This window comes from Cardiocondyla obscurior, linkage group LG08 (assembly GCF_019399895.1).
Source record: "Cardiocondyla obscurior isolate alpha-2009 linkage group LG08, Cobs3.1, whole genome shotgun sequence".
NCBI lineage: Eukaryota > Metazoa > Arthropoda > Insecta > Hymenoptera > Formicidae > Cardiocondyla > Cardiocondyla obscurior.
This window is the reverse complement of record NC_091871.1, coordinates 2,222,656-2,250,229: the sequence shown is the minus strand read 5'-3', so window position 1 is coordinate 2,250,229 and position 27,574 is coordinate 2,222,656. Positions and strand designations below refer to the sequence as shown.

The 27,574-nt window shown below is 32.8% G+C and overlaps 5 protein-coding genes across 11 annotated transcripts; 3 read left to right on the top strand and 2 right to left on the bottom strand.

The window, feature by feature from the left end:
* Positions 1–143: 143 nt before the first annotated feature.
* On the top strand, positions 144–1,646 carry LOC139104613 (cilia- and flagella-associated protein 97). The gene is made up of 2 exons (XM_070660193.1): positions 144–931; positions 1,029–1,646. The coding sequence occupies exons 1-2, from the start codon at positions 197–199 to the stop codon at positions 1,110–1,112; spliced, it is 819 nt and encodes a 272-aa protein (XP_070516294.1). The 5' UTR covers positions 144–196; the 3' UTR covers positions 1,113–1,646.
* Tmem131 (Transmembrane protein 131) lies at positions 1,004–11,660 on the bottom strand. Of its 3 annotated transcripts, none has more exons than XM_070660165.1 (23): positions 11,421–11,660; positions 10,619–10,683; positions 10,439–10,467; positions 9,587–9,670; positions 9,395–9,518; positions 9,096–9,209; positions 8,889–9,011; positions 8,582–8,745; positions 8,313–8,499; positions 8,097–8,205; positions 7,753–8,012; positions 7,225–7,641; positions 6,959–7,147; positions 6,651–6,879; positions 6,165–6,546; positions 5,858–6,073; positions 5,632–5,768; positions 4,126–5,438; positions 3,624–3,951; positions 3,042–3,478; positions 2,763–2,967; positions 2,416–2,591; positions 1,004–2,345 (listed from the first exon to the last, which is right to left on the bottom strand). In XM_070660165.1, exons 1-23 carry the CDS (start codon positions 11,512–11,514, stop codon positions 2,259–2,261), a joined length of 5,469 nt encoding a protein of 1,822 aa, XP_070516266.1. In that variant the 5' UTR covers positions 11,515–11,660; the 3' UTR covers positions 1,004–2,258. The 3 variants fall into 3 exon arrangements, with proteins under 3 accessions (XP_070516266.1, XP_070516267.1, XP_070516268.1); XM_070660166.1 differs by having other exon boundaries at positions 2,763–2,964; XM_070660167.1 differs by having other exon boundaries at positions 6,165–6,543.
* Positions 11,661–11,914: 254 nt separating this feature from the next.
* On the top strand, positions 11,915–15,410 carry LOC139104600 (RNA-binding protein 28). The gene is made up of 11 exons (XM_070660180.1): positions 11,915–12,093; positions 12,169–12,323; positions 12,474–12,642; positions 12,722–12,984; positions 13,062–13,411; positions 13,524–13,890; positions 13,984–14,152; positions 14,229–14,446; positions 14,527–14,676; positions 14,765–15,136; positions 15,224–15,410. The coding sequence occupies exons 1-11, from the start codon at positions 12,075–12,077 to the stop codon at positions 15,227–15,229; spliced, it is 2,238 nt and encodes a 745-aa protein (XP_070516281.1). The 5' UTR covers positions 11,915–12,074; the 3' UTR covers positions 15,230–15,410.
* Positions 15,411–16,057: 647 nt separating this feature from the next.
* Positions 16,058–24,994, bottom strand: Set2 (SET domain containing 2). Of its 5 annotated transcripts, none has more exons than XM_070660169.1 (15): positions 24,927–24,994; positions 24,335–24,806; positions 21,745–23,528; positions 20,856–21,512; positions 20,616–20,735; positions 20,391–20,519; positions 20,114–20,315; positions 19,929–20,026; positions 19,670–19,835; positions 18,932–19,583; positions 18,786–18,843; positions 18,349–18,707; positions 17,473–18,242; positions 16,935–17,264; positions 16,058–16,867 (listed from the first exon to the last, which is right to left on the bottom strand). In XM_070660169.1, exons 3-15 carry the CDS (start codon positions 23,502–23,504, stop codon positions 16,712–16,714), a joined length of 5,457 nt encoding a protein of 1,818 aa, XP_070516270.1. In that variant the 5' UTR covers positions 23,505–23,528; positions 24,335–24,806; positions 24,927–24,994; the 3' UTR covers positions 16,058–16,711. The 5 variants fall into 5 exon arrangements, with proteins under 5 accessions (XP_070516270.1, XP_070516272.1, XP_070516273.1 ...); XM_070660171.1 differs by lacking the exon at positions 24,927–24,994 and having other exon boundaries at positions 17,473–17,915; positions 17,994–18,242; positions 24,335–24,909; XM_070660172.1 differs by lacking the exon at positions 24,927–24,994 and having other exon boundaries at positions 17,473–17,915; positions 18,111–18,242; positions 24,335–24,909.
* Stoml2 (stomatin like 2) lies at positions 24,952–27,481 on the top strand. The gene is made up of 7 exons (XM_070660184.1): positions 24,952–25,361; positions 25,444–25,557; positions 25,714–25,861; positions 26,155–26,403; positions 26,512–26,667; positions 26,835–27,079; positions 27,168–27,481. Exons 1-7 carry the CDS (start codon positions 25,299–25,301, stop codon positions 27,348–27,350), a joined length of 1,158 nt encoding a protein of 385 aa, XP_070516285.1. The 5' UTR covers positions 24,952–25,298; the 3' UTR covers positions 27,351–27,481.
* The last annotated feature ends 93 nt before the right edge of the window (positions 27,482–27,574 follow it).

Sequence of the window (27,574 nt, the reverse complement as noted above, 5' to 3'; positions counted from 1 at the left end):
ATTTTATCTAAATTTCAGGTATTTTGTCGATCACATTCGAGATCAATTTATTAATTAGAATTATAGTACATCAAGCGTAACATTTTTTTTTTGTTGACTGCACCGTCGTCGTGGTTACCATGTTTGGCTCAAACTTACACGAAAGTTTCATCGCGAAACCATGTGAGCCACGTTTCGTTTTATTCTCTGGACTCTCATGATAATTAACAGTAATTTCGCGTTCTTCGCTGGATCTTATTCCGTCGGTGATATTCATCTCATGATGAATCAGGGTGAAATAAACATTTGTGAATGCCGGTATGCTCTTGAGAAAGATGTGCAAAAGACGAGAGATAGCTTTAACATTCCCAATATTCATGAAATCGACGAGGAAGAAAGTGAAACCGAAGAAACAATTTTAAATCCAATTCCTTCCGCTTTGAATGAAGAATGTCACGAAGCTCTTCAGAAAACTAAAAAAACATCGGACGATGAATCCGTGTACACAGGCGAGTCTTTCTACTCGGACGAGTCTTGTGACGAGTCTGAAGTTACGAACGTCACGTCGAGATCGTTGAATTCTTCTTCTTTGATTAATGCCACCGATCGTCAGCTTAACCAGAGTTTAGAGGAATCGGATACTAGAGTTACCGGGTCGAGATGGGAGGACGATAACGATGAACCTTGTTCATTCAGTAACGAAACGTCTCGCGCTGCCACGGTAGATAGAGATAGATTTGTACAGTCAAGGAGATGTAAACGATGGAACATGACTTTCACCGACGAGGAAATGCGTAAGATCGAGCGGGAGAACGAGTTGTTACTAAGGAAGATCATGGCGCAACAAAAACCTCGACAAAATACCTTTGGCGAGGAAACTACTCAGTCTAAGATTAGCAGTTCAGCGATAAACAGAAAAAAATTGCAACAAAAAATAGAAAATGATAATGAGGTATGTAATTTTCGATATCGTAGAAACGAAAGGTGGATACGTTTTTTTTTTTTTTTTAAATAAATTAAATAGTAAGAGGCAAAAACTTCATTTGCAGCTACTCCTCAGAAGAATACAACAGGCAAAATCCTGCGTTTTCGCAAATACATCGAAAGTGGGTCGCAGATTGACTTTTTTATAACATTTTTATAACATTTAAAAGAACTTCGCATCACCTTATTGAAACATAAATTATATCAGCCATCTGAAATTTAGTAAACTTATATTTATATATAATAACGGAGTATGAATTAGTGGGTTCTCATCTTTTCCTAATATACTTGTAAACGCAATACGTACGTAAATACTAGCGCTTGTACAAGTGAATTTTCAATATCGGTTTTAATTTAATAATTTAAGAAAAGAAGTTCCTATCTTCCTGAACATAAAAAAATAATGTTTTTTTATGACTTCTTTATTAAAACACAACGATTACCAGTCTTGAAGAATAGGTACATATTTTTTTCACTTTATAATTTGTGTATACTGCGCAAATCTTGTAAACTCGTTTCATGAAAATTTACTTGAAGATCTTTTCTACAAGACTATAAAAAATCACAGTTCTCACTCATTTCAAATAACTTAATTATCACTCATGGTTAATATCAAAATCGGAAATTCTCGAATATTGTGATAGTTCTCTTTTTCTTTTTTTTCTTCTTCTTTTTTTTTTTTTTTACACATACACGGACGATATCGTAAGAGAAGATAAGAGGGTAGATTTATGTATCAAGGAGTAAAATATAGATTTCCGTATAAGTAATGTATAACAATATACGTTATTTTTTTTAAATTAATGTGTGCTGCTGCGATTATAATATGAAACTGTATTCTTTTCATTTTTTTTTTTATATTCGATTTTGTAATTCCACATGTACTATTTCTATTTCAGTGTATTTATCGGTTATTCACTCTTTATAATCAAAAAAAAAAATTTAATATATTATCCTGCAAGTATCTTATTTGCAAATAATTTAAAAATATGGATTTGAAATAACAAAATAGAAAATAAGGAGTAACATCTAGATTTTGGTTTAAGAGACTGTACGAAAATAATTCGTTTGAGAGACTATTCACCTGCGTTACTATCGTACAACGTAATAGTAACAATTATATCACAAAGTACGCTCAGCGTAGTAGCAACAAAATATTAACAATTTCCGTAGGTCCAAATCTATTATCGCGACTATTATTATGTTGACCATAAAAACGTCGTTTTTTTTTTCACCACAAAATCGTTAAACAAATATGAGATATCACAAAATAAAACCTTCGAAGTTCCACGTCATTAATCTTCACGTTTTGTTTTCCATGATTCCGTCGATGGTGTCCATATTGTGCTGAGTGAACGAAAGGGATCGAATCCAGATCTTTCCTAGAACGATCAATAACAAAAAATGATATAACAAATTTTATCTATAGATCAGATTTCTTTTATTACGTACTTGCGTGTCCGTTTCGGATATCGGTAATGTTTGCGATATCGTGGGAGGTGCGGCTGCACCCCAAGGTGCCGCAGCCCAAACACCTCCTGAATTAATTCCCCATACACCGCTACGTTCTTCTCCAACTGCCGCTCTGGTGTGTAGTGGTTCCCAGTTCGTATCAATTGTCCAATTATCTAAACATTTAAATTGTTAAATATATATTACAAACACTATTAATTCCTTTTAATAAAAAAAAAATTATGCTATCAAATAAATTCTAATTACACTTAAATTTAAATAATTAAAAATAAACAGTTGTACATTTTTTTTTTCTAAATAATTGGGTTTTTAAGTAGCTAATATACCTTTTAAATCTGACAAAACGGGTTTCTCTGAAGTTTTTGATGATTCTAACTGAAATCCGTTGGTGCTCTCTGATAATAAATTTATTATCGGACTAGTGTCTTGCCATAATTGGCACCGTGTATCCTCTTCAGGGGTTTCCAACTCTACTAAAGGTTCGTCGGTCTCTGGAAGATCGTCATATGGCACCAACTCGCGTTCAAACTGCTAATAATAATTTGACAATTGAAAATTTTATTACGTAACGTATGAAAATAAAATTAGTTTAAACAGTTACTTACTGGATGTTCAGTGAATGTATTGATAAAATAGCTATTCGAGTGTTGCAATTCTGGCTGCAAAATTGAAGATTCCGGTTCGAGTAAATTATTCTTTTTGACGGTTGTATTACAAAGAGAAATTGGCTTTGACATCAAATTATATTCCTTTGGCGTTTGCGGCGACTCTTGCGTCAATTGTGGTTTAGCGTATTGGACATCTTTGACATCGGCATTGAATACCGTGGATATATTTGATGATGTATTTGTTTGACTTTTGTGGCTTATATGATTGAAATTGGAGAACGGTGAAACGATTTCTTGACTCCGTGCCACTACATCGCTGAATTTGGCTCTATTCTCGCCCCATCGGGAAGGTGGTGGTGGCAAGGGGGTGGACATCATTCCTGTGGTGCGAGTTACGTCTTCTTTTTGACTAAAATTTCCGTTTACAGAAGGAGCTGCAATAAGAAAATTAATTAATTTAAAATATAATTATTCCTGTTATTAATTAAAAATTTAAGTTTACCAGAAAACACTGGTAATTTTTAAACACTCTAATACTGTTTCAATATAGACTATATACGAGTATGTATGAGTACATACATTTAATGTGTGTTTTGTCAGCTATACGACGTTTCTGCATCGTTTTTTCTTTACGTGGAGGATTCTTATTTTGACATGACAACTTAAAAGATGATTCGATAGTTCGCGAAGTATGAATATGATGCTTTGTGTTGGATCTATTAGTGTTCGTTTTCCATCTATTAGGATTATTCTGCTTTTCTTTATCGTACTCGTCGTCATCACAGTCGCCTTCATAGTTATCCTTATAATCTATGCATGGCACAGGAGAAATAGATTGAGGTTTGCTTTTCTTAGATATCGGCTTTCTTTGCAGCTTCTCTTGTTTCTCGCACGGTTGATCAGAAATCTGAGAATAATGAAAAAAAAAATCTTTTTATAGACATCTTGAAATAATCTATATCTGTTCACACAACCGATTAACAATCGATATCTTAAGTTTAAGATAAGAATCTCAGTCATTACCAAAATAAAATAATTTATTAGTAATTAGTAATAATTTTGCAAAAATTAAATTACTTACTTTGCACGATGTCGTTTCATCCTGAGTCGAACTCTCAGTTGTCGTAGACGACGTTTCTTCTTCCGAGAGATGAACCGTCTTTTGAGTACTCGCCGATTCTAGCTTTTTTAGTGAAACGTGATTATTGTGGAAATTTTTTAAGATTTTTAATGAAACGTTACTATTATTATTTCCACTACTATTTATCTGTTTATTCCGCTTGTTATCAGATTTATTAACTCGATTGTTATTAATTATCGCTGCATCCATTTGAACTTCCTGATCAATCAACTTTGGTTCCTCTTTAATATTTGGTTGCATTACCGTCTGTGTTTTTCCTTTTCTATTCGACGTTGGACTTGACTTTGTAACCGTGTTTACTGCATACTTCTTTTCTTGAATTAACTGAATATCCGTGAGTGGTTCGTTTGTTACACAGTTATCTGGTTGAACATCTTGAATGCTTTGTTTCTTATTATTCTTTTTCTTCGACACATATGTACTTGTCATATTTACGGTGTTAATATTATCTACATTAGACGATTCTTCACATCGTTTGAAGGACAACAGATTTTTAGATTCAGTATCCAACTTGAACTTACGTTCTTCCTCAGCGGTCCAATCGGGAATTTTCAATCCTTTCTGAGCATCCTTATCCTTGCACTTTTTGACGTTCATTAATGACCAATCTGGAAACGTTTCATCCTTCTTTGTCTTGTTAACTTCGTCGTTTGTCGTAACTTTCTCATTTTTATTAGCGATACAACCGCCGCTATTGCTACTTCCTTGCGTTGTGTTATGCGTCGACATATGCGACAGCCTTAAATCCAAAGGTGGTTGTAATAGATTCTCCTTTGTGTAATTGGCCAGGCCTTCCCGTAAAATTCGATCAGCTTCAAGGAACGAGACTACAGCAACACATAACATTAATACCGACGAAAGAACGAAAGCAGCTTTCTGCACCGAGCTTTCCCACGACGGTCTAGCAAGCACCGAAGCGCACAAATTTAACGACTGTGGCGGCAAAGTTGCCAACAAATTAAATATCACCACGCCGTTTTTAATATTTTCGTCAGCGTCGGGTCCTAGGCTCGTCATAACCATCAACTTGCGTTCTACACGTGATAAGGTAAAGTCCGGAGCAAAAACTATCTCAATTCTCTTAGTAGCGTTCGGACTCAACTTGAAAGGTGCGCAATCGAGCACCTTGAACCCATAGCCTTCGCAATGCCAGTCATTAATGTAGAAGCCGTAAATTTCAATCGGCAACTCGCCTGTATTTCTAACCGCAAAAGATCGCTTCATCGCGAGAGTTGTAAGCTTATTCTGATATCCTGCGAAAGAAAAGCGTTATAAACAAAAATCTATTTTTCTCGATTATGATCATTAAAATAAAATGTTAAAACTGTCGAAAGATATGCAAATGCAACAAAAATATTAAGAGCATGCTTTACGATTGTAACAATAAGACCGTAAATTGTATCTCTTTTTTCGAGATAATGAGGCGAGGATAAAAAACGTACATACGTTCACACTTAAGATGTTTGTCCGTTAGTTCGAATAACAGAGGTGTAGTCGATCCCGCTTTAGAATAACCAAAATTAAATTGTGCGTTTGCACCTCGACCACTCATACGCAAAACTTCTAAAATAGTCATATTATTTCTGAAAAAGCAGTAAAATGTGCGTTAATATGGCACGTGCACGTTCTTCTCTGTCTCCGTTCCTCTTTCTCTCTTACACATATAACTTGCCTAATATATAAAAAACCAGACGATGCTGAAGTGGAAAAAGGTGTGTATGCCATACGAACTGTCCTCGTTTCCAAAGGGTTTAAATATAAAGGAAGCGATTGAGGTGCTATTGTTACACCCCACTGTTTCTCAAACATTTCTCGTTCATTCGCATTTTCTTCTAGTTTAAATTCTTCCGGAATTGTAGACAAATATTCTGCACCCACAGGTTTAAATCTATGTAAAATATCAATTTTTTTTATATCAATTTTTGCTCTAAGTAAAAATAATTTGTAAAATAGTTATCGATCAATTGTTGATTACATACTTTAGCGGTAAAGAATGATAAAGACGTGATCCTTGAGGATAATTCCAATCCATAACTAACTGAATTACCAGCGGACTCGTACTCGGATTGTGCAACTTAATCGCTCTATACGATGTGTTTCCGACTTGAGTCAATGGGAATGTCAGGACACTTTTGTTCTTTATGAAGCTAGAGCTAGCCAATAAACTTGGCCAATACGGTTTGATGTTAACATAAAATCTGTGTCCGCGGACTTCGGTTGTGTCCAAACGCATCGTAATATTTTCCCACGAACCATCCGCAGTGGAGTTGATAAAACGCACATGTCGTGTATTCAAAAAATTTAAATCCGAGTCTCGTGTGTGAGAGGGAAGGCTCATCGTGTTTAACCACTGATTACCTGCTATATAAATCAGAGTAGTTATACACTAAATATAATTGCAATTATAACAATACGACGATACAGTTCAAGTTTAAAAAATAACATATGAATGGCGTATCGCTTACTGTTAGTCTCCAGTGATAAACCTAGATAACACTGGTGTTTGCAGGTCATCGAGGGATCAATTTGTATTGAGCCGACATTATTCTCGCCCTTGGATATGACTGGCATTGTAGCTTCCTCCAGTGGAATATATTTTATCCTGTCATCTTTGTTTATGGGTGCGATGTGAGTCACTTCCATCGGTCTCGAAAATGTAGAATGCACTTTGACTTGTTGCACACAGATCGATCCCTGCTTGACAATGAGAGATCACGTAAAATTCCGCGGATATTTTAATGATTACTATGTTTTAAAAAATATTATTACTTACAGGAAAACAATCAGTAAAAATAAGTTTTTTCAAGGAAATCTTGCCATGAGCAACTCGCATATACACCGGTAAGGTAAATCGTTCGTAGGTCGTTCGGACAAAAACATCGCCGACAATCGTGTCTTCCTCAACCATAGGTGTTTTTACTTTAATTTTAAAAATTGCCAGAAACTCCGGTTTTATATATTGCTAAAATAAAAATAAATATATATATATATAAAATAATATATAACAAATAGAATAAAAATTTATAGCACATTACTCACGTTTCCAGAATGGCTGCATACAGTTATATTTCGAAATTCTTTATCCAACAAATCCGCGGGTCCGTTTTGACATCCCATCAATTCTAAAACTGCACCAGGCATATTCACACCCCAACTGTGTAGCTCAACATTGATAGGATTCTGATTTTCTAATGCAAAAATTGCTTCATTCTCGGTACCGCTTCCCACAGTACCAAAATTCATTGTTCCCATATCGTCTTCTTTTTCTCCCGGCATTATTTTCAATAGTTTGCCGTCATAACTCAACACTGGAACTTCGGTCACTGATACATTCGAATGTATTAATATCGATGACTCCATTTTTGCATTATCACCCTTCCTTTCTTTGACAAGTTGTAAAGAAAATATATTGACCTTTTGTTCAGGTTTTATTACTTTAGGAGTAAAATCTTTTATCTGAAATATTAACAACATTGTTTTACTATCAAGAATAATTAAGAAATAATTAAGAAATATAAAAAAAAGCAATTTATTGTTACATAAAGAAAAAAAAGTAATAATTCTTACCGTAAAAAGCGATTTTGCGTTCGAACACATCGTGACATTTGTAATAGCTAATGGTAATTTAAATTTATTCACCACGCTAAAATTCCGGGCTTGATTGGATTGTGGTGAACAATAGTGAATAATTGATGTGTTTACTTCTAATCCACCGTGCAGCACTTGAGCTACCCAGGGAATTGCTAATTTCTGACTAGAACCACCTGGACCTATTGCTTTTATTATTAATTTGCCTTTAAAATGTTGCAAATCTAAACCAGTTTTCCCTAAAAAAGTTAATATAAAATTATTCTAAATAGTAACCAAAATATTTCTTTTTTTTATTTTGTAAGTAATGTGTTATATCTTACAATCGTAAATCAGCATTCCAATAGCGATTGGTATATTTGTCTCTCCCGGAATTATTGCAGGCTCAAAATGCAGTTTTAATGCTTTTGATACAGGTGTATTTATAATATTCTATGAAAAATTTTTTGCTTAGTAATGTCTTGAAATAAAAATCGACTTTTTCAAAAATTAATTTTATATTAAAATAACATAAAAATTTGCGTATATATACAACTTACCACAACTTTAATTGCTTTTTTTGCGGAATTTTTTAAAGCAATAGGGTGGCGAATAGGTGGTTGCAATGAACCACCCATACCTAGATTAATTATTCCAGAACTTCCACCCCAATGAAGACCAGCTCCACTTTTGACTTCTACTTCAACTGCTACTACAAGAATTTCAGCAGTATTATTCACTTTAAACCTGTAACACATACCAATTATAAATGTTAAAATATGTATATGTATTTGCTACATTTAGATTATTTTATATTCCATATATCTACCTAACATATGCTGTATGATTTTTTTCTGCGTAAGCGTTAAAAGTTAGTCTGATGATAGGCTTCGTTTGATAAGGTAAAATTTCCCACAATTCACGAGTGCCTTCTGGCTCGCCTGATGGTAATTCTAATTGAAATTCTCCGCCACTACTATATACTTCCATTACCTTCGTTTATACAATAAAGAAAAATCGTAAATTACATAATTTAACTTGATACTTATATAATCCATATGCGCATAAAATGACGTTCTTATAAAACATTATTTATATCATATCGCATTATTATCGATGTAGTTAACGTTACGTACTTGTAAAGCTTCTGAATGTGGGTTGTGCATATATATGAGTGGCGTAAAAGATGCATTTAATGGTAACTTGACATCAACTACAGGTCTGAGTCTATAAGGACTACTGACACTTATTCCTTTGACCTGCAGAGTAAAAATATTTTATTGCAAATTTAAACATTTAATATTAATACTACAATATACTACAATATACCCTTAATTTTTTACCTGATACTTTAGTGTCCCATCTGAAGTATGTATAAAAAGATGGGTATCAATATCACCTTCATCTCGACCAAGAAACACAACATTAAATGTTGTATTTCCCAACGGTGGAATTACCTGGTTATTTTTATACAAAAAAAAATATTAATACTAGATAAAGAATTAAATATTAATAAATATTTTTTACGAAAAGCATGTAAAATTAAATATTTAAATATAAAAAACTTGACTTTAAATATATCTGCTCGAAACTTGCTTCTTTTTTGTTGCAAGATTATAAGTAGAATCGTTCGATAACTTACTTTATTTTGAAAAAACGATGAATGGAAATGACGTGTATTTCCCGATATCGATGAAAGATGTATAGTTTTATTGTGATCTTTGTTAAACATGGTCACAGTTTCTTGGTGAGGAATGCCAAGTTGTCTACAAAATTATACTGTTATAATTTAACTTCTACAAACAATGAATCGAAATATTCTGTTAAATGATACCTTTCTTTGAAGTCCAAGACACTTGGCTCGAAATAAATGTGAGAAAATGAATTTTCCATTTTATCTTCGTCCGAAACAGCATCCCTTAAAAGCATGATAACGCTGTTTAATAATTTAATTAGTACATTTTAAATATTATATTACCAATAGTGAAAATTGAAAATAGGAAAGGCATAAGAAAAATTAGTTCTAAATAAAATGATTTAAGTTTTTTTTTTTTTAATAAAGCAACATTAGAATCCCAGCTTTTCTTGTTAGGATGAGATGATTAAGTGATTATCCAGTTCCAGCAGATTATCTTAGTCATACACTTTAACATATAAATTGTTATTAACAGCGCAAAAAATATCTAAATAATAATTACATTTAGTTTAAATAAATTTAACTTTTTTTTTCCTTTCTTTGTAATATACATTTATTTTTTAAATATGTCTTATTTATATATCTCTCGAGATAAAATTTATTTAAATCAAATTTGGTTCATTCTCTTCTATTGCTTTTTTTTCCAGAATATATAAAAAAAAAGTTTGAATTATCTTATCTTTGGTTTGTTAACAGCTCACAAATCACCCAAGCTTAGCAAATCTTGTTATGATTCATAAATCAAGCAAAAAGTATGACAATGAGATAACTTTGTTGATTGCAAATAAAATATATAACTGGAAATAGGCAAGATAGATGCCTGTAAAATTTCTTCTTATGGTGATGAAAAAAAGCTCGCGAGGTTTTTATTACAAAATACATACACAAAGGATACTCTGTGCAGTGCTAAGACAGGAATCAGAAAGAAAGATTATAACAAACACCTTTCCTACTTCCACTCACCGTTATCTTAATGAGTATTATGCTTACCCAGCCCCATGTACTGTATTAGCAAAATCCTACAAATAAAAACAAAAATTCTAATGTAACATCTCTGCAGATCACTAACATTAATAATTTTTCTTGCAAATATTTTAGATTTAAATAATACATTTGATATATACAATTGCATAATATAAAATAATTATTGTATATAGTAAATTTACTAACCTTATGCATAGATATTGGCATATTATCCAAAAGATATTGAACGTCGTTGTCATCCTGAACAAAGGCTACAAAAAGCAAAAAATCCATGTTTTAAATTAATTATATATCACCTTAAAAAAAAAAAAAAAAATGTGAAGACAATCTTAGTAACTACTAATTAATATTTTTGCTAATTACGTGACACTAAAGAAAATAAGCTTTCGCGTTTTACGAAGGCTCGAAAAAGAGTGTGCAGTAGTAGCGAATAAATTTTAATCGTGATTCGTAGACGATATTTAAATGCTATCGCCTCGTGTTCGAGTTTAAAATTAATCTGGCATCGCGACAGCCGATTTATTCGACTTTCGTGGCGGAGGCGTAGCGCACAACGTGAATACGTCGTGTGTACGAGCATCGCCGAGGTTATATCGTTCATTAATCATTATCAGCAGATAGTTTCTCAAAGAAATTCGGGGTAACGAGAAATTGAAACGTAACAATTGAGAGAAAAGGGGAGGCGCGCTAGGCCGGGACGCGAATCGCGTGACGGCGCCTGGCCTGGCGCGCACGACGTGACCTTCATCAGCGGATATATCGCCGACGGTATCGCGTGGGGTCGTAAAAGCTAGGGGCCGAGGGCACGGTGGTGGGCCTTATCGCGTTACACGGGCCTCACCACGAGTCCCGTTCACGAGCGCGCGAGCGCGCGCGCGCATCACGGCCGATTGTTATTGTTGGCCGCGGATCGCTTCGGCTGCATCGAAATAGTCATGCGGGGAAGAGACGGTGATAACGAGAGGGAGGGAGGGAGAAAGAAACTCACCATTGTTGTGGCCGTGCAGCGACGGCCGGATCTGCGACGTCGCATCTAACAGCGCCAACAGAAACAGACAATAAAACACCTTTAACTCGGGCATAATAACGGTACGGCTGGTGCTGTTGCACTGTTGTCGCGCGTCCGCTGCAGTTGCCGTTGCGCGCTATTTTGTCTTTAGCGGACATGAGAGTCCGCCTCGGCCGCACTCCGGTACTATCGAAGCGCGCGATATCGATTCCGCTCCTAGCGCGCCGCGCAGCGCGATGCGTTGAAGCATCACCGGAGGCGCCACATCTCTCACCGCCGCCGATCATTTTGAAGTTGGCTTTCGAAATTCTAATAATCTTCGAGTATTTCTTCCTATTTCTCTCGCTTGAAACGTGATCGGACAACAATTGCTATTTTTGTCTTCCTTTTTCTCTCTTGAATCTTTGTATTGTCAATAAAAATGATTTTTTATTACAAAATAATTTTTGCAGACGGTGTCGATATTGCCGAGACGGCCGAGACTTAGAAAGCCGATTATCGACCATCGACTGTCGAGGTCAGCAGAATAAAAAATGCGAGCATGCGGTCGCACGGATTTTAACCTATAACGTAAGCAGTTCTGAAGCTGGAACTGAAAATATATTTTGTTATAAAATCTGTGATTGTAAAAGAATGGGTAAACCACTTTACGGTAGGAATTTTAAATATACAATGTAATAAAATTGATTCGGTTTAGTTTCCATAATTAGCATTTGCATTGCTTTAGGTAAAAAAAATGATAGGGAGAACAAGAAATTGTCTTGGATGTATCGAAAGAAGGCTAAATTGAGAAGAGCCAAAACGTCCGAAGCAAAAGTAATTGACACTGCAAATGAAAATGGTCAGAATTCTCGTATAATTGTAAGGAATTTACCTTTCAAGGTATGTATCTAAGTATTTTACTGCATAAAAAATAAAAGCAATGTAAACATTTTTATTTTAGCAGAAAGAACAGTATTTTATGTATGCTTTCTAGTTTTTTTCTTATTTTCAGACAACTTATTGCTTTATTGAATATTATATTTTTTTTAGGCAACAGAAAGAGATATAAGAAAACTTTATGAGCCATTTGGTGAAATTAGAGAAATAAATCTTTTAAAACGTCCAGATGGAAATCCAGTAGGATGTGGTTTTATAAGCTTTAAACGTATTGAAGATGCTTCAAAAGCAATTTTTAATACCAATAAAAAGGAATTTCTTGGTATTTATATAATGAGATTTTGTTTAAAAAAATATCATTTTAATATATATATATATTTAACATATGATATTTGTTGTAGGGAGAAACATAAGCAGTAATTGGGCTCTCTCAAAATCTAAATTCTGTGAAAAATTGGATAAAAACCTTGCTGAGAATCAGAAAATTGATGAAAATGAAAGGCAACCTTTTCAAAATGAGCATAAAGATGGCAATGATAGTAATGATGCTCAGAAAAAGATTACAGACAAGGATATTCTTAAAAAACAAAAAAGAAAAAAATTTAACAAAATAAAAAAGCAGAAAAAACGAGCCAGGATTGTAATAAGAAACTTAGCATTTCAGGTATTTGTTACAAAAGTTATATACTTTTTAATTGCTTTTAGTTTAATGTTTAATAACTTTCTTTAATTTCTTCGAAGGTTACAGAAGATAATTTAAAGGAGCATTTTTCTGAATTTGGTGAAATAGCAGAGATAAAGATTCTAACTAGACCTGATGGTAAACAAACTGGAGTTGCATTCTTACAATATAAGAATGTTCAAAGTGCTGCAAAGGCTATACATTATGCAAATATGCAAGTTCTTTTAAACAGACCCATGATAGTCGATTGGGCTGTTTCTAAAACAAAATTTTCTGAAAACGGTATAGACGTTAAATCAGAAATTAAAACTGAGCCTACCGACGAAGATGATGTGCAGGATATTACAGAAATAAAAACGTCTTGTAGCGATCAGAATAAAGTTAGTGACTCGGATGCCGAATCAGATGGGTATTTAAAATTTTAAATGGCATTGGAATATAAATTAATATTATCTGATCGATGTTTTCTTTATAAATATTTGTTTTAATTTTTATTTAAATATAATTTTTTATTATTTTAGAGAACAAGACAGTGTAAAATTAGAAAGTAATTTTGATGAAGTAAAAGTACACGAAATAGAAGATGATAATGAAAATGAAGTTTATGACAGTAATGACGATAGTGATATGAATATTACGATTGATAAATCAATTAAGAAAGAAGATAGTGACGAGGAAGAAAATCGTTCCGAATTGGGTAAACGGCCACATCGAGTATCTAATGATGTTAGTGAAGGAAAAACCATTTTTCTAAAAAATTTACCATTCTCCGTGAAAAATGAGGAACTTAAACAATACATGGAACGATTTGGACCTGTCTATTATGCTCTTGTATGTATCGATCCTCTAACGGAATATTCTAGAGGTACTGCGTTTGTTAAATTCAAGGTAAGAATTTCTAATTTATTTTAACACAAATATTTTTAATTTTATTTATATTATAATTTAATTTGTCTATGATTGTATGAAAAATAATTATAGCACGTTGAAGACGCCGAAAAGTGTTTGTTAGCTGGTACTGATTTACGTTTGCGCGATCAAATAATCGAAGCCCATAAAGCATTACATAGAAAAGAAGTTGAAAATAATAAAAATTTAAAGACACAAAGAGTTAAAGACTCGAGAAATTTGTATCTTATCAAAGAAGGAGGTAATTATTTGATTGCAAAATGTTATTACAAGATAATGTTACATACAATAATTTTAACATCTCCATTGATTTTTAGTTATAATTGCCAAAAGTCCAGCTGCGGCGGAAGTATCGGTATCTGATATGGAAAAACGTTTGAAATTAGAGAAATGGAAATCACAAATGCTGCGTAACTTAAATATGTTTGTATCGCGGGTACGGCTAGCTGTTCATAATTTACCTCCCAATCTTGACGATGCAAAACTTAAACAATTGTTTAAAAATCACAGTGGTCCTAAGGCTGTAATTAAAGAGGTGATAATTTTATTTCTAATTTAATATTACTTTAATGATATATGTAATTATTTAAGCGTTACTATATTTGTAATTTTAAGGCACGAGTTATGCGTGATTTGAAAAATATTGACGCATCTGGAAAAGGAAAATCCAAGGAATACGGTTTTGTTGCATTTACTAGTCATGAAGACGCACTTAAAGCTTTAAGAAGTATTAATAACAATCCAAATATATTTTCTAAAGGCAGAGTAAGAAGAGTTGATTCAATTTGATTATTAATAATTGTTTATTATATATATATATATATGTATATACGAATTTTTTACTTTGATATAGAGACCTATTGTCGGATTTTCGATAGAGAATCGTATCTTGGTAAATGCAAAAGAGAAAAGGATTCAGAAAAGTCGCGAAAACAATCCTTTGTGGTCTGGAAATAAAAATAAAAGGAAAAATGAGGACTCCAAGGAGGAAGTTCCATCTAAAAAAATTAAAATTGGCAAATTAAACAATTCGGAAGAAAAATCATTTGTGGGCATAACCAGCAAATTGGGACACGGTAATTTAAGATCAAATTTCAAATTGAAATCACAAATTCAATTACACACGCAGACTGTAAAAAAGCAGAAGAAATTGAAAAAAGCTGTTAAGCAACGAAATATTCAGAGAAAAGAAAAGATAAAGAAAAAACAAGACAATATTCTTCCGGTAAGATATATTATATATTAATTTTGAAATTGATTTTCTCGTTTAGTTGATTTTATATATTTTATTTTATTTTTTTTTTGTTTTTAGATGTAGGGAGAAATATTCTTTACGCACGCCTGGTGGTCGAATCTGCCAGGCAGTGTGGGACTCGTCGCTAATTAGTCCTTTATGAGCTAATTAGATGACATCGATTTTATTAATCGTGCACTTCTAGGCAGAGAGCCCAACTCGGAATCGCGGCTTCCACGCGTCAAATACAGAGGCTCGTCCGTGTGAAGCCGACGGCAGCTGAAACGCTGGCTTCACACGGACGAGCCTCTGTATTTGACGCGTGGAAGCCGGGATTCCGAGTTGGGCTCTTTGCTTCTAGGCGCCATCGTCGCGTTTGATAATCAGTAGTACAAGTCTACAAGTCAACGCGCCATCGTATATGATCAGATGGCTGGATGTTTCAGTAATTTAACTAAACGATAAATCAAATATTCTTTAATAAAATAAAATAAAATAATGTACAGAAAAATAAAATAAAATAAAGCAAAATTAAACAAAATTTAGCCAATTATGTTAGTTTAAAAAATGGACATAACACAATTTTTTTAATGTTCATACATATACTGCATGCTTCGTAAGTATTGATATTTATTTATGTTTAACACTTTTTTTTTTTTTAATTAAAACAATTATTTTTTAGGAATTTTAAAGTTTATAAAATACAAAATAGTATAATATAAACTACATGTTCTTGTTAACTGGGTGCAAATTTAATGACATACCATAGATTTAAATTATACATTTTTATTTAAATTTTGAAGGGTTTATATGTTCACCACATATGCGTAAAAATAATCTACAAAGTTAATCAGATAATAGCATTATAATATTACATAAATAGATAAAATTAAAACAAATTTAACAAAACAGTTATTATCAATAAACGTAGAGTTCTTTTTATTTAATATTTTACATTAATTTTGTTTTAAAAATCACGCATCACATTTTTTTAACATGTAACGACAAAATGTTGGTAATACAAAATTAAATTTATAAATGCAAGATTTGTTTTCATCTTTTGTCCACTTTTTGTAAATATCAGACAATTGAGTTAGCAAGCACAACAGCAACTCAGCGAAGCAGTTAGCAAGTCATTTACAATCGATTATTTACAAAAGTTATTGCATAATGTATATAAATAAATATTTATTTAAGACACTGATTGAAAGGTAGGTTTAAATCTTATGCAGCTATCAGAGTATATATTTTACACTGTATGTGTGTATATTGGCATATAAGTTACAATATTTATAAAAGATACAACATGCGTAATTAGCATGTATAAATGAACATGTATCCAATTTACACATAAAGTATGGGAAATAAAAAATTTGCTAAAATGTATTAACTGCTAAATCATGAAAAAACATCTCCACGCATATACAAACTTGTCTATTTTACTTTACAATAATACAATTACAAATGTGTATCTACATATGGCCTAAATATATTTATCTAAATATATTTCGCAGTAGCCAGCGTGCTCGCAGAATAAATAACAATTTTCCATTTTATAATTTATAGCTAATCCTCGTCTGTACCTTTCTGATACACTGCTCCGAACTTACTCATGTACTTACGTACGAAATCTCTTGCTTTATGTTTAACATTTTCATTACACTGTAACTCGTCCACGGTTTTACAATGTTTTAATTCCTTTGCAAGTACAAAATGTGTCAACTAGAATGAAAAATATGATTATAAAGAGCACTGTACGCTAAATCTATCGCGCTTAAACTAAACATACCTTTCTCGCTAGATGCTTGAAATCTTCTGTATTAGTTATTCTACCTTGTTTGCAGTCATTTTTTCTATATGGATTTAAGAAATGAACCATCACATTAGCCATGTTTACTCTAAATGTATCCTTAATCTTTCTTTCAGACATAGGAGACATTTCGGCTGATGTTGACTGCAGCTTATTTAATCCATGTCGTGAATGCGATTTCGATTTATTACTTCGTCTATGTTTTCTTAGCTTCTCATGATCTTTTAATTTTGTCTTTTCTTTTTGTCGCAGTTTCTCTTTTATTTCTTTATATGATTTATGATCAATACGATCCTCTTCCCTACGTGGCTATATAAATAATAAATCAATTAAAATTGCACAAGCATAAAAGCTTTAAGACGATATTGGCATGACAAATTTATTATTACGATGTAAAAATTACGGTGTAATTCTTAAAATAAAAATAAAAATAAAAAATTAATTTAAAAAAAATTTCTTTTATTATATAAATCGTTATTTTAATAAAAGTTGAATATGCGATATAAATTATACTTACACTAATAATTCTTTCTTGAACCAGTCCATCTCGTCTCTTCTTAGATTCAGGAAACGGCAGTGAACTTCCTGTCGGATTATGACTACCTGCTCTCCTAGATACATTTGGCCTAGATGTGCTCAAAGAACTTTCTATTAGAACGTTACTTGCCTCCATATCGTCGCTTTTTTGATCCTCGATGTGATCAATATCTTCATCGTCCTCATTTGATGAACTGGATTCTTCACTAGATTCCGAGGTAGATGACGAGTCTGGTTGTACTCCGATGTGATCGGGTGGTGGAGGTAACCATTGCGATATTCTTTCCTTTACATGGTAATAATACGTTCTACCTCTGTTGTCCGTTGCGCTTTTCCATTTTGGTGGTAAGTCTATTGCCGGAACTTCAGGTCGGGGTCGATTTGCGATATTTTCCGTGGACGCAAGATTAGAGAATTGTTGATCTGTGGGATTTTCGATGTGATTATAAAGAGGCGCGGTAACTGATGTATAAGAGACGCCACCATGAACAGACACTAAACTATTTGGAACAGGTAGTTGTCCTTCGGTATATGGTTGTGGATGTGATATTAATGAGTAGGAAGATGTTTGACTGAACACAGGCGTTTGACTTAATGAATAAGCTACTGGTGGAATACCAGTCGTAATTCCGGATGACATGTCGGTTGTAATTGTTGATGGTAGTACATGAGAACTTTGACTCATTATACCAGTGGATTGAGTACTTCCTACATATACAGGAGTGCACTGTTGCGTTGTTTCTCCTCCGTCTGCAGAAAGATATTACATTTATATTAGACGCGTAAATAAATATATAAATTTAATTAATTATATAAATTAGTATTTCTACAAAAAGAACATATTTAAAAATATCACCTTGAGTGGAATAATGTTGCCACTGTCCTAGAGTTGGATTGTAGTAAACAGGATAACCAGTTTGAGGATCAACCATGGCAGTAGTATGGGGATCTATACCCAACGCCAAACATCTATTTTCGTGCTCTTGCCATGATTCTTGCTGTTGACGACGCTGTCTTTCTTCTTCTTCTTTTGCAACTTTCAATGCAAATAATTGTCTACGTTCATGCTTTGTCATTCGCGGTATAGGAACTAAACTTCGTTCTTCTATTCTTTTATCTTTCGGTCTATTATGTTCGGTTTCTGGAGATTCTCGGCCTCGTCTCCGATCAACACGTTTATCAATTTCATTTCGACTATATCTATCAGATCTAAATCTAGTAATTTTAATATTATTAAATTAAAATATTTAACTTAATATTTTTTATTTTTTATTATACGTAATAAGTACATACCTATCATATGACGTGCCTATTTTTTCTTCTTTCTCCAATTCTTCTCTATAACCTCGATCTGCAACAAAAACCGAAAATATTTATACGGAAATTATACAAGTTATAATAACAAGACTTAAAATGCTATTAATGTTTCTAAAAATTACCTGCTTCTCTTTCATGCTCCTTCATTTGCTCAATTCTTTCTTTTTTTGGTATTCTAAAAACTTCTTTCAGATTGGACCATTCAGCAAGGAGACTTAAAGCTAATTCGGGAATAAGATTTTGATCTGTATTCTCTGTTTTAATTTCTAAACAACTTTCGATATTGTTGTTACGTTTATCTGGAATGTCATTTAAACATTCATCGGGACTTTTCTTCTCATTGCTATCAAAATTACTATTCAATTCTTCGTTGCTCATTTTTGTTTTAATCTGATCGTCTTCTGGGGAATCAGCATTTGGAGAAAGATATAATCTTTTTGCCCATCTTTCAACTACACCATATATTTTGCTATCCATTAACATCGTCTTATTTGGCATTGGCAGTGTATTTAGAGTTTTCAACACTTCTAAACGAAATTGTTGAGCTTCTTCCGATTCATTTGTAGCAATATCCATAACATAGCTCCAAATTAAACTTAATCCATGATAATCTAAGAATAATCTTCGACATGGTTGTTCGCCACTTTGAATAAGACGTAATAAACGTGTTCTGTGTTCTAATTCTCTGCTACGAACCATTAATCTACTTAATGTTAATGTGTGCGCTCGGTTTTTCAAACCACCTGAGCATAATTTATCTATTTCTTCCTCCAACTAAAATAAAAAAAAATAAAAGAACAAAGTAATAAAGAAGCATATAACATGTTAAATAACATTATTAATTGTGCAATTGTATTTACATCTTCATCTTCCATGTAATCAGCAGGTTTCTTTTCTTCTTTCTTTTTCTTCGTATCTCTTTCGCGCTTTTCTTTCTTTTCAATTTTTTCCTTTTCTTCTTCAGGTGTTTCGCCTATCCAACCTCGACAGTTCAAGGCCTCACAATAACATTTCTGAGCTTCTTTACTGTTATTTAAACAGGTAACATATTACGGTAATCTAAATATAAATATGTATATCTTTTTTTAATAATTATAAAAATATTATCCGAAAACATACCCGTAACGTTGAAAATGGTAATCAAATGTAATTTCTTCGCCAGCAGCAATAAATTTTGTATTAAAAAAGCCTATTCGCAATTCCCCGTTTACAGTCCACTAAAAAGTATTTAAATATCATTAAAATGTATATTGTTACTAATATTTAAAAATTGTTCTTAATTTTAGAATAAAGTATAAATTTACCTTCTGTGTTTCTGCATTTGGGTCACAACTGTGATTAATAAATCGAGATATATTTCCTTTCATAGTAGCATCTATAATCTGATCAGATTTCAATGCCATAAAATAATAATGTTTATTTTTATCTTTGGAATATTCTTTTGCTCGACGTCTAAAATCTTTTGGATCTACAACTTCACCTACATATTCCATTATAAACTCGCCCCTATAATTGTAAACCAAAAATGTGAAAAAAAGTTTTTTTTATACCTTGCTTGTAAAAAAAAAAAAAATCACTTACGCCATTATATCCGCAACAGCACGTAATCCAAAACCTTTTTTCTCAGTTCGAAATACTTCACATTTGGCATAATTACAATTTTGAAATCTTTTATTGGTACATCTATCACCTACTACGCATCTAGGTCCGCTAAAAAATATAAAAATAATATTATTAATTTTTTTTTACTTCGCTCATTGTATCATAAATCAAATATAAAGTAAAAAAATTATTAAACGTGATTACCATTCTATCATGATAAGTCTATTAAGGCAATCTTCCCCACAACCAAGTTCTCCTCTCTCAATTTCTTCTTCAGTTAAGAAACAATCGCACACCATTCTTTTGGTTTCCTTATTTGTATATCTAATTAAAAACATAAGTATATTTACTGTTTTATCGATAAAATAATCGTATACACGTTGTTAAAAAAAATACTCGTGTATATTACAAAAATAATAATTAAATTTTTAATTTTATGTATACCTTTCAGTAAGATATAAATTTTCGTGCAAGTATTCAAATTGACTCAGTCTTTCCTCCATTTCTCTATCTTCTGTTTCAAGAACCATTGGTAGCGAAATTTTCGCTCCTATAGTTTTTGGAATTTGTGCTACGGTTGAAACAGTAGAAATATTACTGTATACTGGTGTTATTGGTACGTCTTTAATTTGTTCTGTTTCCGAACAAACTTTCACATTTGTACCAATATTATGTTTTAATTCTGATGATACAGCTTCTACTACATTTACGGGTGCATGACGTCCTGATTCAGACGTCGGAGGTGTAATAGACGATCCAAAAAACGATACAGGACCAATAATTGATCCAAATCCTGCATTTGATCCTCCCATTTCAAGTTCACTGGATCTTCGCCAGCGAGATTTTACTTTAACTGGTTTTGAAGAATCAGAATCGTATCCTGTGGTATAACTAGTACTTAAAGGTGTCGAAGTATCAACCAATGTTGAAATCTTAATAGAGCTGTTTTCCTTTTCACATTGAGTTTCAAATTTATTATCTATTTTTACTTCTTGAATAACTAAAGAATTCGTATTATTAACTACTTTTTCTTTTTCTTGTTGAAGAATAGCTTTTGAAACCTCTGCATTAGGTTTTGTAACCAACCCACGTCCACGAGATCTAAATACAATTAATTCTTTCATTTTTAAATGTATAGTACAAAACATTTATTCATATATAAATTACTATATTAAAAAATATATTAATTTAATAGATTATTAATAAAAGTTAATAATTAATAAAACACGCATATAAAAAATATGTTAATTTACTAAATTATTAATAAAAGTTAATAATTAATAAAACACACATAAGATTTTATTCTTTAAGATTAAATTATTTTATTTCTTACCTTTGTTTCATCAATCCAATAGATCGAATTCTACTACTTCGTCTTACACCTGATGAACTGCTAGAATTATTTTCAGAAACTGTTGTATCATTGTTTCCACTATAATCTCTAAATTCAATTTTTTTGTCAATATTACTTGTATTGTTAATTGCATTTTTTATATCAAATTCTCGTCCTTTGTAATTGGTAAATGATGATAATGTATCATTACTATTTTCACTACTGCTACACAACTTATCTTCATTGTCAACTTTATTGTTATCTCCTTCACTATCTTGATATTCATCAATAGTTGGGAAATGTTCTAGATCTTTTTGTTGGCTTGTATTTTTCTTATCTTGTGTAATTTTCGATTTTAATGAAACTTGATCTGTACTGTATTGAAGATTATCAATACAAGAGTTAGATTCAAATATATTTTGTTCTCGATTTTTAATATTGTTAGGTTCTGTAGTTTTTAAGAATACTTCTTTAGTACTAGAATTAACAGAATTATTCGGGCGATGCAATTGTTCCATTTTATCTAATAATGATGAACTACTTTCATCATCAATATTTAATGGGATTGGAGACAACTTTTCCGTATTTAAAGAAGTTTGTACCGGAGAGTCGGTGCTTTCCACACTAGAGAGATCATTCACTAACTTTTGTATTTCTTGTGAAGATTCGCTTATCTGCATATCTGCGAGTTTATTATCTATTTTATTAGAGTCTTCCTGTGACAAATCCATGCGTATTTTTGTTTGTAAATCTTTGCTTTCTCGTTTGTAATTGTCTTCTTCGGCAGAAGAACTAGATTCGTCTTTAATAGAACACAAACGAACTCTTTCGGATATTGATTCTGAAATTTCCTTTCTAATTTTATCGTAAATTGTCTTGTTCTTTTGCTTTTTGCTTTTTCCATCTCCCAATCCCATTTTCTTTTTATTAATGTAAGGTTTATCTATATAAGAATCTGTAGTATTACCATTTCCACTACTGCACGACGTTGTCGATTCATCTGTATGCATAAATGATATGGGATTTTCTGATTTGTTAGTATGTACATTATTAACATCTTTTCTAATAGCATGATAATCATTGTTTAAAATTTTTTCTGACTTGGATGCTATAGATTCAGTACCATTCTCATTTTGTATCACAGTATATTCTACAAAGTTTTTGTCTTCTACATTAGGTTCATTTACAAGTAATACTTCTTCAACTATAACGTCGTCCTGTCCCATAGAATAATTATTATCTCCAGCATTTTCCTCTACTTGCATTTCTTCACAGATAATCATTTCTTCTATGACGTCTTCTGACCATGTTTCAGATTTGGTTGATACAGATGTAGATAAAGATTCAGTTGGATTACCGACAACAACTTGTTGTACATCCTCTGGACTAAGTTTTTCTGAATTTTTTATCATGTTATCCATGCCATCTTGACTGTCACTTTCACCCGCGTCCCTCTTGTATCGAGCAGCATTGTATACAGCATTGTCATTATTTACAATTACATTGTTACTAGAAGTACTTTTATGTTTGTGATGTTTCTTTTGAGAATTTTGATTCTTTTTTAAAAGAACTTGGCTATGACCCTCATTAGTAGACTTAGAATCTTCTGAACTGTTTGAGCAAGATGTTTGTGTAATGTATCCATTAATTTTTTTTTCTTCTAATTGCTTTTTAGCTATTTGTCTGCTAGATTTGCGTACAGGTACATATTTAGAAGATGACTTCTCAGCTTTTACTTCGGTTTTACGTCTGCGTGCCATTTTGATTCCATATATACTCTCAGTCTGGAATAATTAACATATAATTTGTTGTAAAAAGCTAATTTTTATTTAATTAAAATATAACATTTTTTTATATAAAACAATTTAATATAGATGTGTCATCAGTAGTAAATAGCCAATATTACACATTTACTTTATTATTTATTGCAAAAACTGTTTTATGAAAGCTCTATGCTTTAAAGAGCAAGAGAGCTAATTGATACATTGTAAAAAATAATTTTACAATTATTTAATATTACAACCAACCTTAAATGACTATTAAACAACCACAAAAGACTTGTTTTTAAAAGAATAAAATATGTAGTTATTAAATTATTGCTTTGTGACATTTTAATAAAAAATTTAAAAACATTTTTTTTTATATTTAATTTTAGTTCATATTTAAAATAAAATATTAAAAAAAAAAAATTAATTTATTAGTTAACTAAATAAAATATTAAATATATTAAAATGTGCTTTAAATATTAAAATAATCTTAAATAGACTAAAAAACATATCTTTCAAGATCAATGAATTATAATGCAATTTTAAATTTAGAGATATAATTAAAAAATTGTGAAATCTATATACTTGAAATAATCCATTCTTTTTAGTTCCTACCGTCGTTTTTAAGACAATTGAATGAAAGAGTCACAATGATATACAACATATACAAATGACAAAAAGTCTGAAAAACATGCTGATTATTCAAGTTGATTGTACAATATCTCAAAGCCAGCATCTCATCATTTCTAGTTGCTGTTGCAGAAAAAAAAATCAGTCGCTATGTCCGTGCGTCCGTTTTAAACAAATAACGGCAGCTTACTCACCGTATACTTCCAAAATCGCGTCCAGCAATTCCAGGGAGAAACTCATTATTTTAGGGTACTCAATAACTGTTCCCAAACAAGCGCTGTATCGTAGTTCTCCAATTTACCAACATAATCGGGGATGCGGGACGAGGGACAGCTTCGCTGAAAACGTGAAATACTGCTGGGGACGGCTGCGTGCGGGGAGGCGGTACGGCAGAATCGTGAAAATTATCTTTACTGTTTGGCGTCTCAGCGTGTGCACGATCACCACTCGCCGCGTATCGGCAGGCTCCTTCGAGGCTGATCTTCCCGGGATTTCCTCCGTGCTCTAAGAGCCGTGTCGCTTGGCGTTCGTCACGTTTTGGCACTGAACGATCACCTATTCCGTGATCCTGGTGGGGTCCTCTCCGGGATGTCTTCACGCGTGGCTCTCGCTGGCGAGCCGTCCGTTTCCACGGGCGTTAAATACGTCGAGAGAAGCCCATCGCGTCTTGAAAGCGTTAAAGGACTCGTGAAGGAAAATATATACCGTCGACGTACATCTCAAGCATATATGTATATGCACATATATATGTATATGTATGTATGGATGTATATATATATATATTACCGTCGCCTACCAAGTACCGCTCCTCTCTCCGTGCAACTCACTATCGTAAACGAAATCAGTTTACTCTCCGAGGCACCGGCGCGACATCTTTCCGCGAAATTTCACGGCTATTCCTCGCGTGTCGATTGGTCACCTCCATTTTCGGTCAACCATCTTGGTCAACCAGATATTTAACACATACGCCGCTCTATGCCATTCTATGCACTTAGGTTGATTCGGGTCAGTCTGACTGAGCCGGCCATGAGCACGGGTGCCATTAACCAAGAATTATTCACATTATTCTTATCGCATAACCTACGAAAGGCATAATCTGTTAAGTAAAATTAAATTTTTTTATATATATTGTAAAGCAAGTAAAAAAAAAAAAAAAAAATGTATAAACGTGCTGTAACGGGCGGTGCTGTGATACTGGCAAGGAACTTCGGATTTGTTAAGGTGGAGTATTTTCTGCAGCTTTAAACTTTGTAAGACGATTCTGGATTGATAGAAGGTTTAACGAAATTTTTTTACATTGCAGGATTACGCGTTTGCGAGGATAGGACACAAAGCCTTCAGCTCGACATCTCAAAACTCGCGATACAAACCACTAAATCCCATAAACACTATCGTAATGTTTGTTCCACAGCAGCAGGTTTGTCATCATTCAACACTGCATTTGCAATTAATCGTGAATTATTTTAATTGTTCCTAGATCGGTTTAATTCAATTTAAAATTCATTAAATCGTTTAAAGTAAGATTACGTATAAAATTAGTGATAACAGGCCTAACGAAAAGCATTTTGCTTAGGCGTGGATCGTAGAACGTATGGGAAAGTTCCATAAGATTTTAGACCCCGGCCTGAACATTTTACTTCCCATTATCGACAAAGTTAAATATGTGCAAGTCTTGAAGGAGTTGGCGATAGATGTGCCGCAGCAAAGTGCAGTTACGTCAGGTGAGTAACATATGATGAAAGCTTTCAAAATATTACATATTGTGGCCCTGCTCAGCGTAAAGTTCGCAGCCTATGCGCGATTGTTTCGCGCGGCGATGGGAAGCCGGTCGCTCTTGCTCGTTGTTGCATGATTTTTTTTCCGAGCGCGAACGTGAATCCCGGAGACTCGAACGAGTGCAGAGTCTTTTGAGAGAATGACCGAACGAGTGCGCGTTTTTCGAATCAGCGTAACAAAAATCACGACATGCAGGATATGTAATCAAGCTTTTTTTTTTTTTTTAATTTTATTTCAGATAATGTGACTCTGAATATTGACGCAGTATTGTATTTAAGAGTAACTGACCCGTACTTAGCGTCTTACGGCGTTGAGGATGCAGAATTTGCTGTAATTCAAGTAGCTCAAACCACTATGAGATCCGAATTAGGAAAAATATCTTTAGATAAGGTATTTAGGGAAAGAGAAGAGTTAAATGTTTCCATTGTAGAAAGTATCAATAAGGCTAGTAGTGCATGGGGAATAACATGCCTGCGATATGAAATACGTAAGTTTTAAAAGTAATAATTGTGATAACAGATATTTCATTTTATGTAATTAGTATTTAAAAAATTTCTAAAATTTATTTATTATAATTATAATATTTGTACGGTAGGGGATATAAAATTACCATCAAGGGTGCAGGAAGCAATGCAAATGCAGGTAGAAGCCGAACGAAAGAAACGTGCCGCTATATTGGAATCCGAAGGTGTTAGGGAAGCTGAAATAAATGTAGCCGAGGGCAAAAGACTGGCACGAATTTTAGCTTCAGGTGCTGTACTATTCATATTCAAATCTTATTCGATAAATTTGAGAAAATTACTTCGTGCTACTTTAATTCCTTTTCGTTATTTATAAAAAAAAGGGAAAAAGGAGTAATAATAATATAAATTATATATATATATATATATATAATATGTAATTTTATTGTTACTGTAGAAGCAGCAAGACAAGAACAAATAAATCAAGCTACTGGAGAAGCTGCGGCAGTGGTCGCAGTTGCGGAGGCACGAGCGAAAGGATTGCAAGTAGTTGCAAATGCTCTTGGCGCAACGGACGCGAAGAATGCAGCGGCGCTTAGCATAGCAGAACAATATGTCGAAGCATTCAACAAGTTAGCAAAAGTTAACAATACATTAATATTGCCGAGCAACGTAGGAGATGTTTCAACATTTGTAGCGCAGGTTCGTCGCTATTTATGTCATCGTTATTCATTAAATTTCTAATAATAACATTAATAGTATTAAATTTAAATGTCGTTATATTTTTTAGGCAATGGCAATTTATAAACGAGTAATGCCAGAACATAATAGTAATAGTAATCAAATAAAGCAAGTAACGAGTAGTCAGTCGAACGCTTCAGTTCAAATAGAGGATTCTGACGAAGCATATGAATATTTTAGTGACAAGGAAGAAGCCGAAAAGCACAGGAAAACTGAAAAACACAAGCCTTGAATATTTTGTTTATATAATGTGCAAAAGAAATATTTTCATATTTTTCATATATTATTTAATTAAATTGCGCAATGTAAATATCATAATGTACTATTACAAAACATTTACATTAAATCGAACATATTTCGTTAGTCTTTTCCGTCCTTTCCTTATTGTACCTCAAATCTAAATGTAAATTTGTTCAAATTTTTATATATTTATATGAATGATTGACAGTATAATGT

Coding starts and splice junctions, on each gene's coding strand:
- Set2 (XM_070660169.1), bottom strand. CDS start 23,504: ATGGCACGCAGACGTAAAACCGAAGTAAAAGCTGAGAAGTCATCTTCT. Junction 19,584..19,669: donor ATTACATGGAAGATGAAGAT/GTAAATACAATT, acceptor TTTTTATTTTAG/TTGGAGGAAGAAATAGATAA. Junction 18,708..18,785: donor ATAGGCACGTCATATGATAG/GTATGTACTTAT, acceptor TAAAATTACTAG/ATTTAGATCTGATAGATATA.
- LOC139104613 (XM_070660193.1), top strand. CDS start 197: ATGATAATTAACAGTAATTTCGCGTTCTTCGCTGGATCTTATTCCGTC. Junction 932..1,028: donor AAATAGAAAATGATAATGAG/GTATGTAATTTT, acceptor CTTCATTTGCAG/CTACTCCTCAGAAGAATACA.
- Stoml2 (XM_070660184.1), top strand. CDS start 25,299: ATGTATAAACGTGCTGTAACGGGCGGTGCTGTGATACTGGCAAGGAAC. Junction 25,862..26,154: donor GCAAAGTGCAGTTACGTCAG/GTGAGTAACATA, acceptor ATTTTATTTCAG/ATAATGTGACTCTGAATATT. Junction 26,668..26,834: donor GGCACGAATTTTAGCTTCAG/GTGCTGTACTAT, acceptor TTGTTACTGTAG/AAGCAGCAAGACAAGAACAA.
- LOC139104600 (XM_070660180.1), top strand. Junction 12,324..12,473: donor TAAGGAATTTACCTTTCAAG/GTATGTATCTAA, acceptor TATTTTTTTTAG/GCAACAGAAAGAGATATAAG. Junction 13,891..13,983: donor CTGCGTTTGTTAAATTCAAG/GTAAGAATTTCT, acceptor AAATAATTATAG/CACGTTGAAGACGCCGAAAA.
- Tmem131 (XM_070660165.1), bottom strand. CDS start 11,514: ATGCCCGAGTTAAAGGTGTTTTATTGTCTGTTTCTGTTGGCGCTGTTA. Junction 6,880..6,958: donor TTTTTACTGATTGTTTTCCT/GTAAGTAATAAT, acceptor ATTGTCAAGCAG/GGATCGATCTGTGTGCAACA. Junction 3,952..4,125: donor ATGAAACGACATCGTGCAAA/GTAAGTAATTTA, acceptor CATTATTCTCAG/ATTTCTGATCAACCGTGCGA.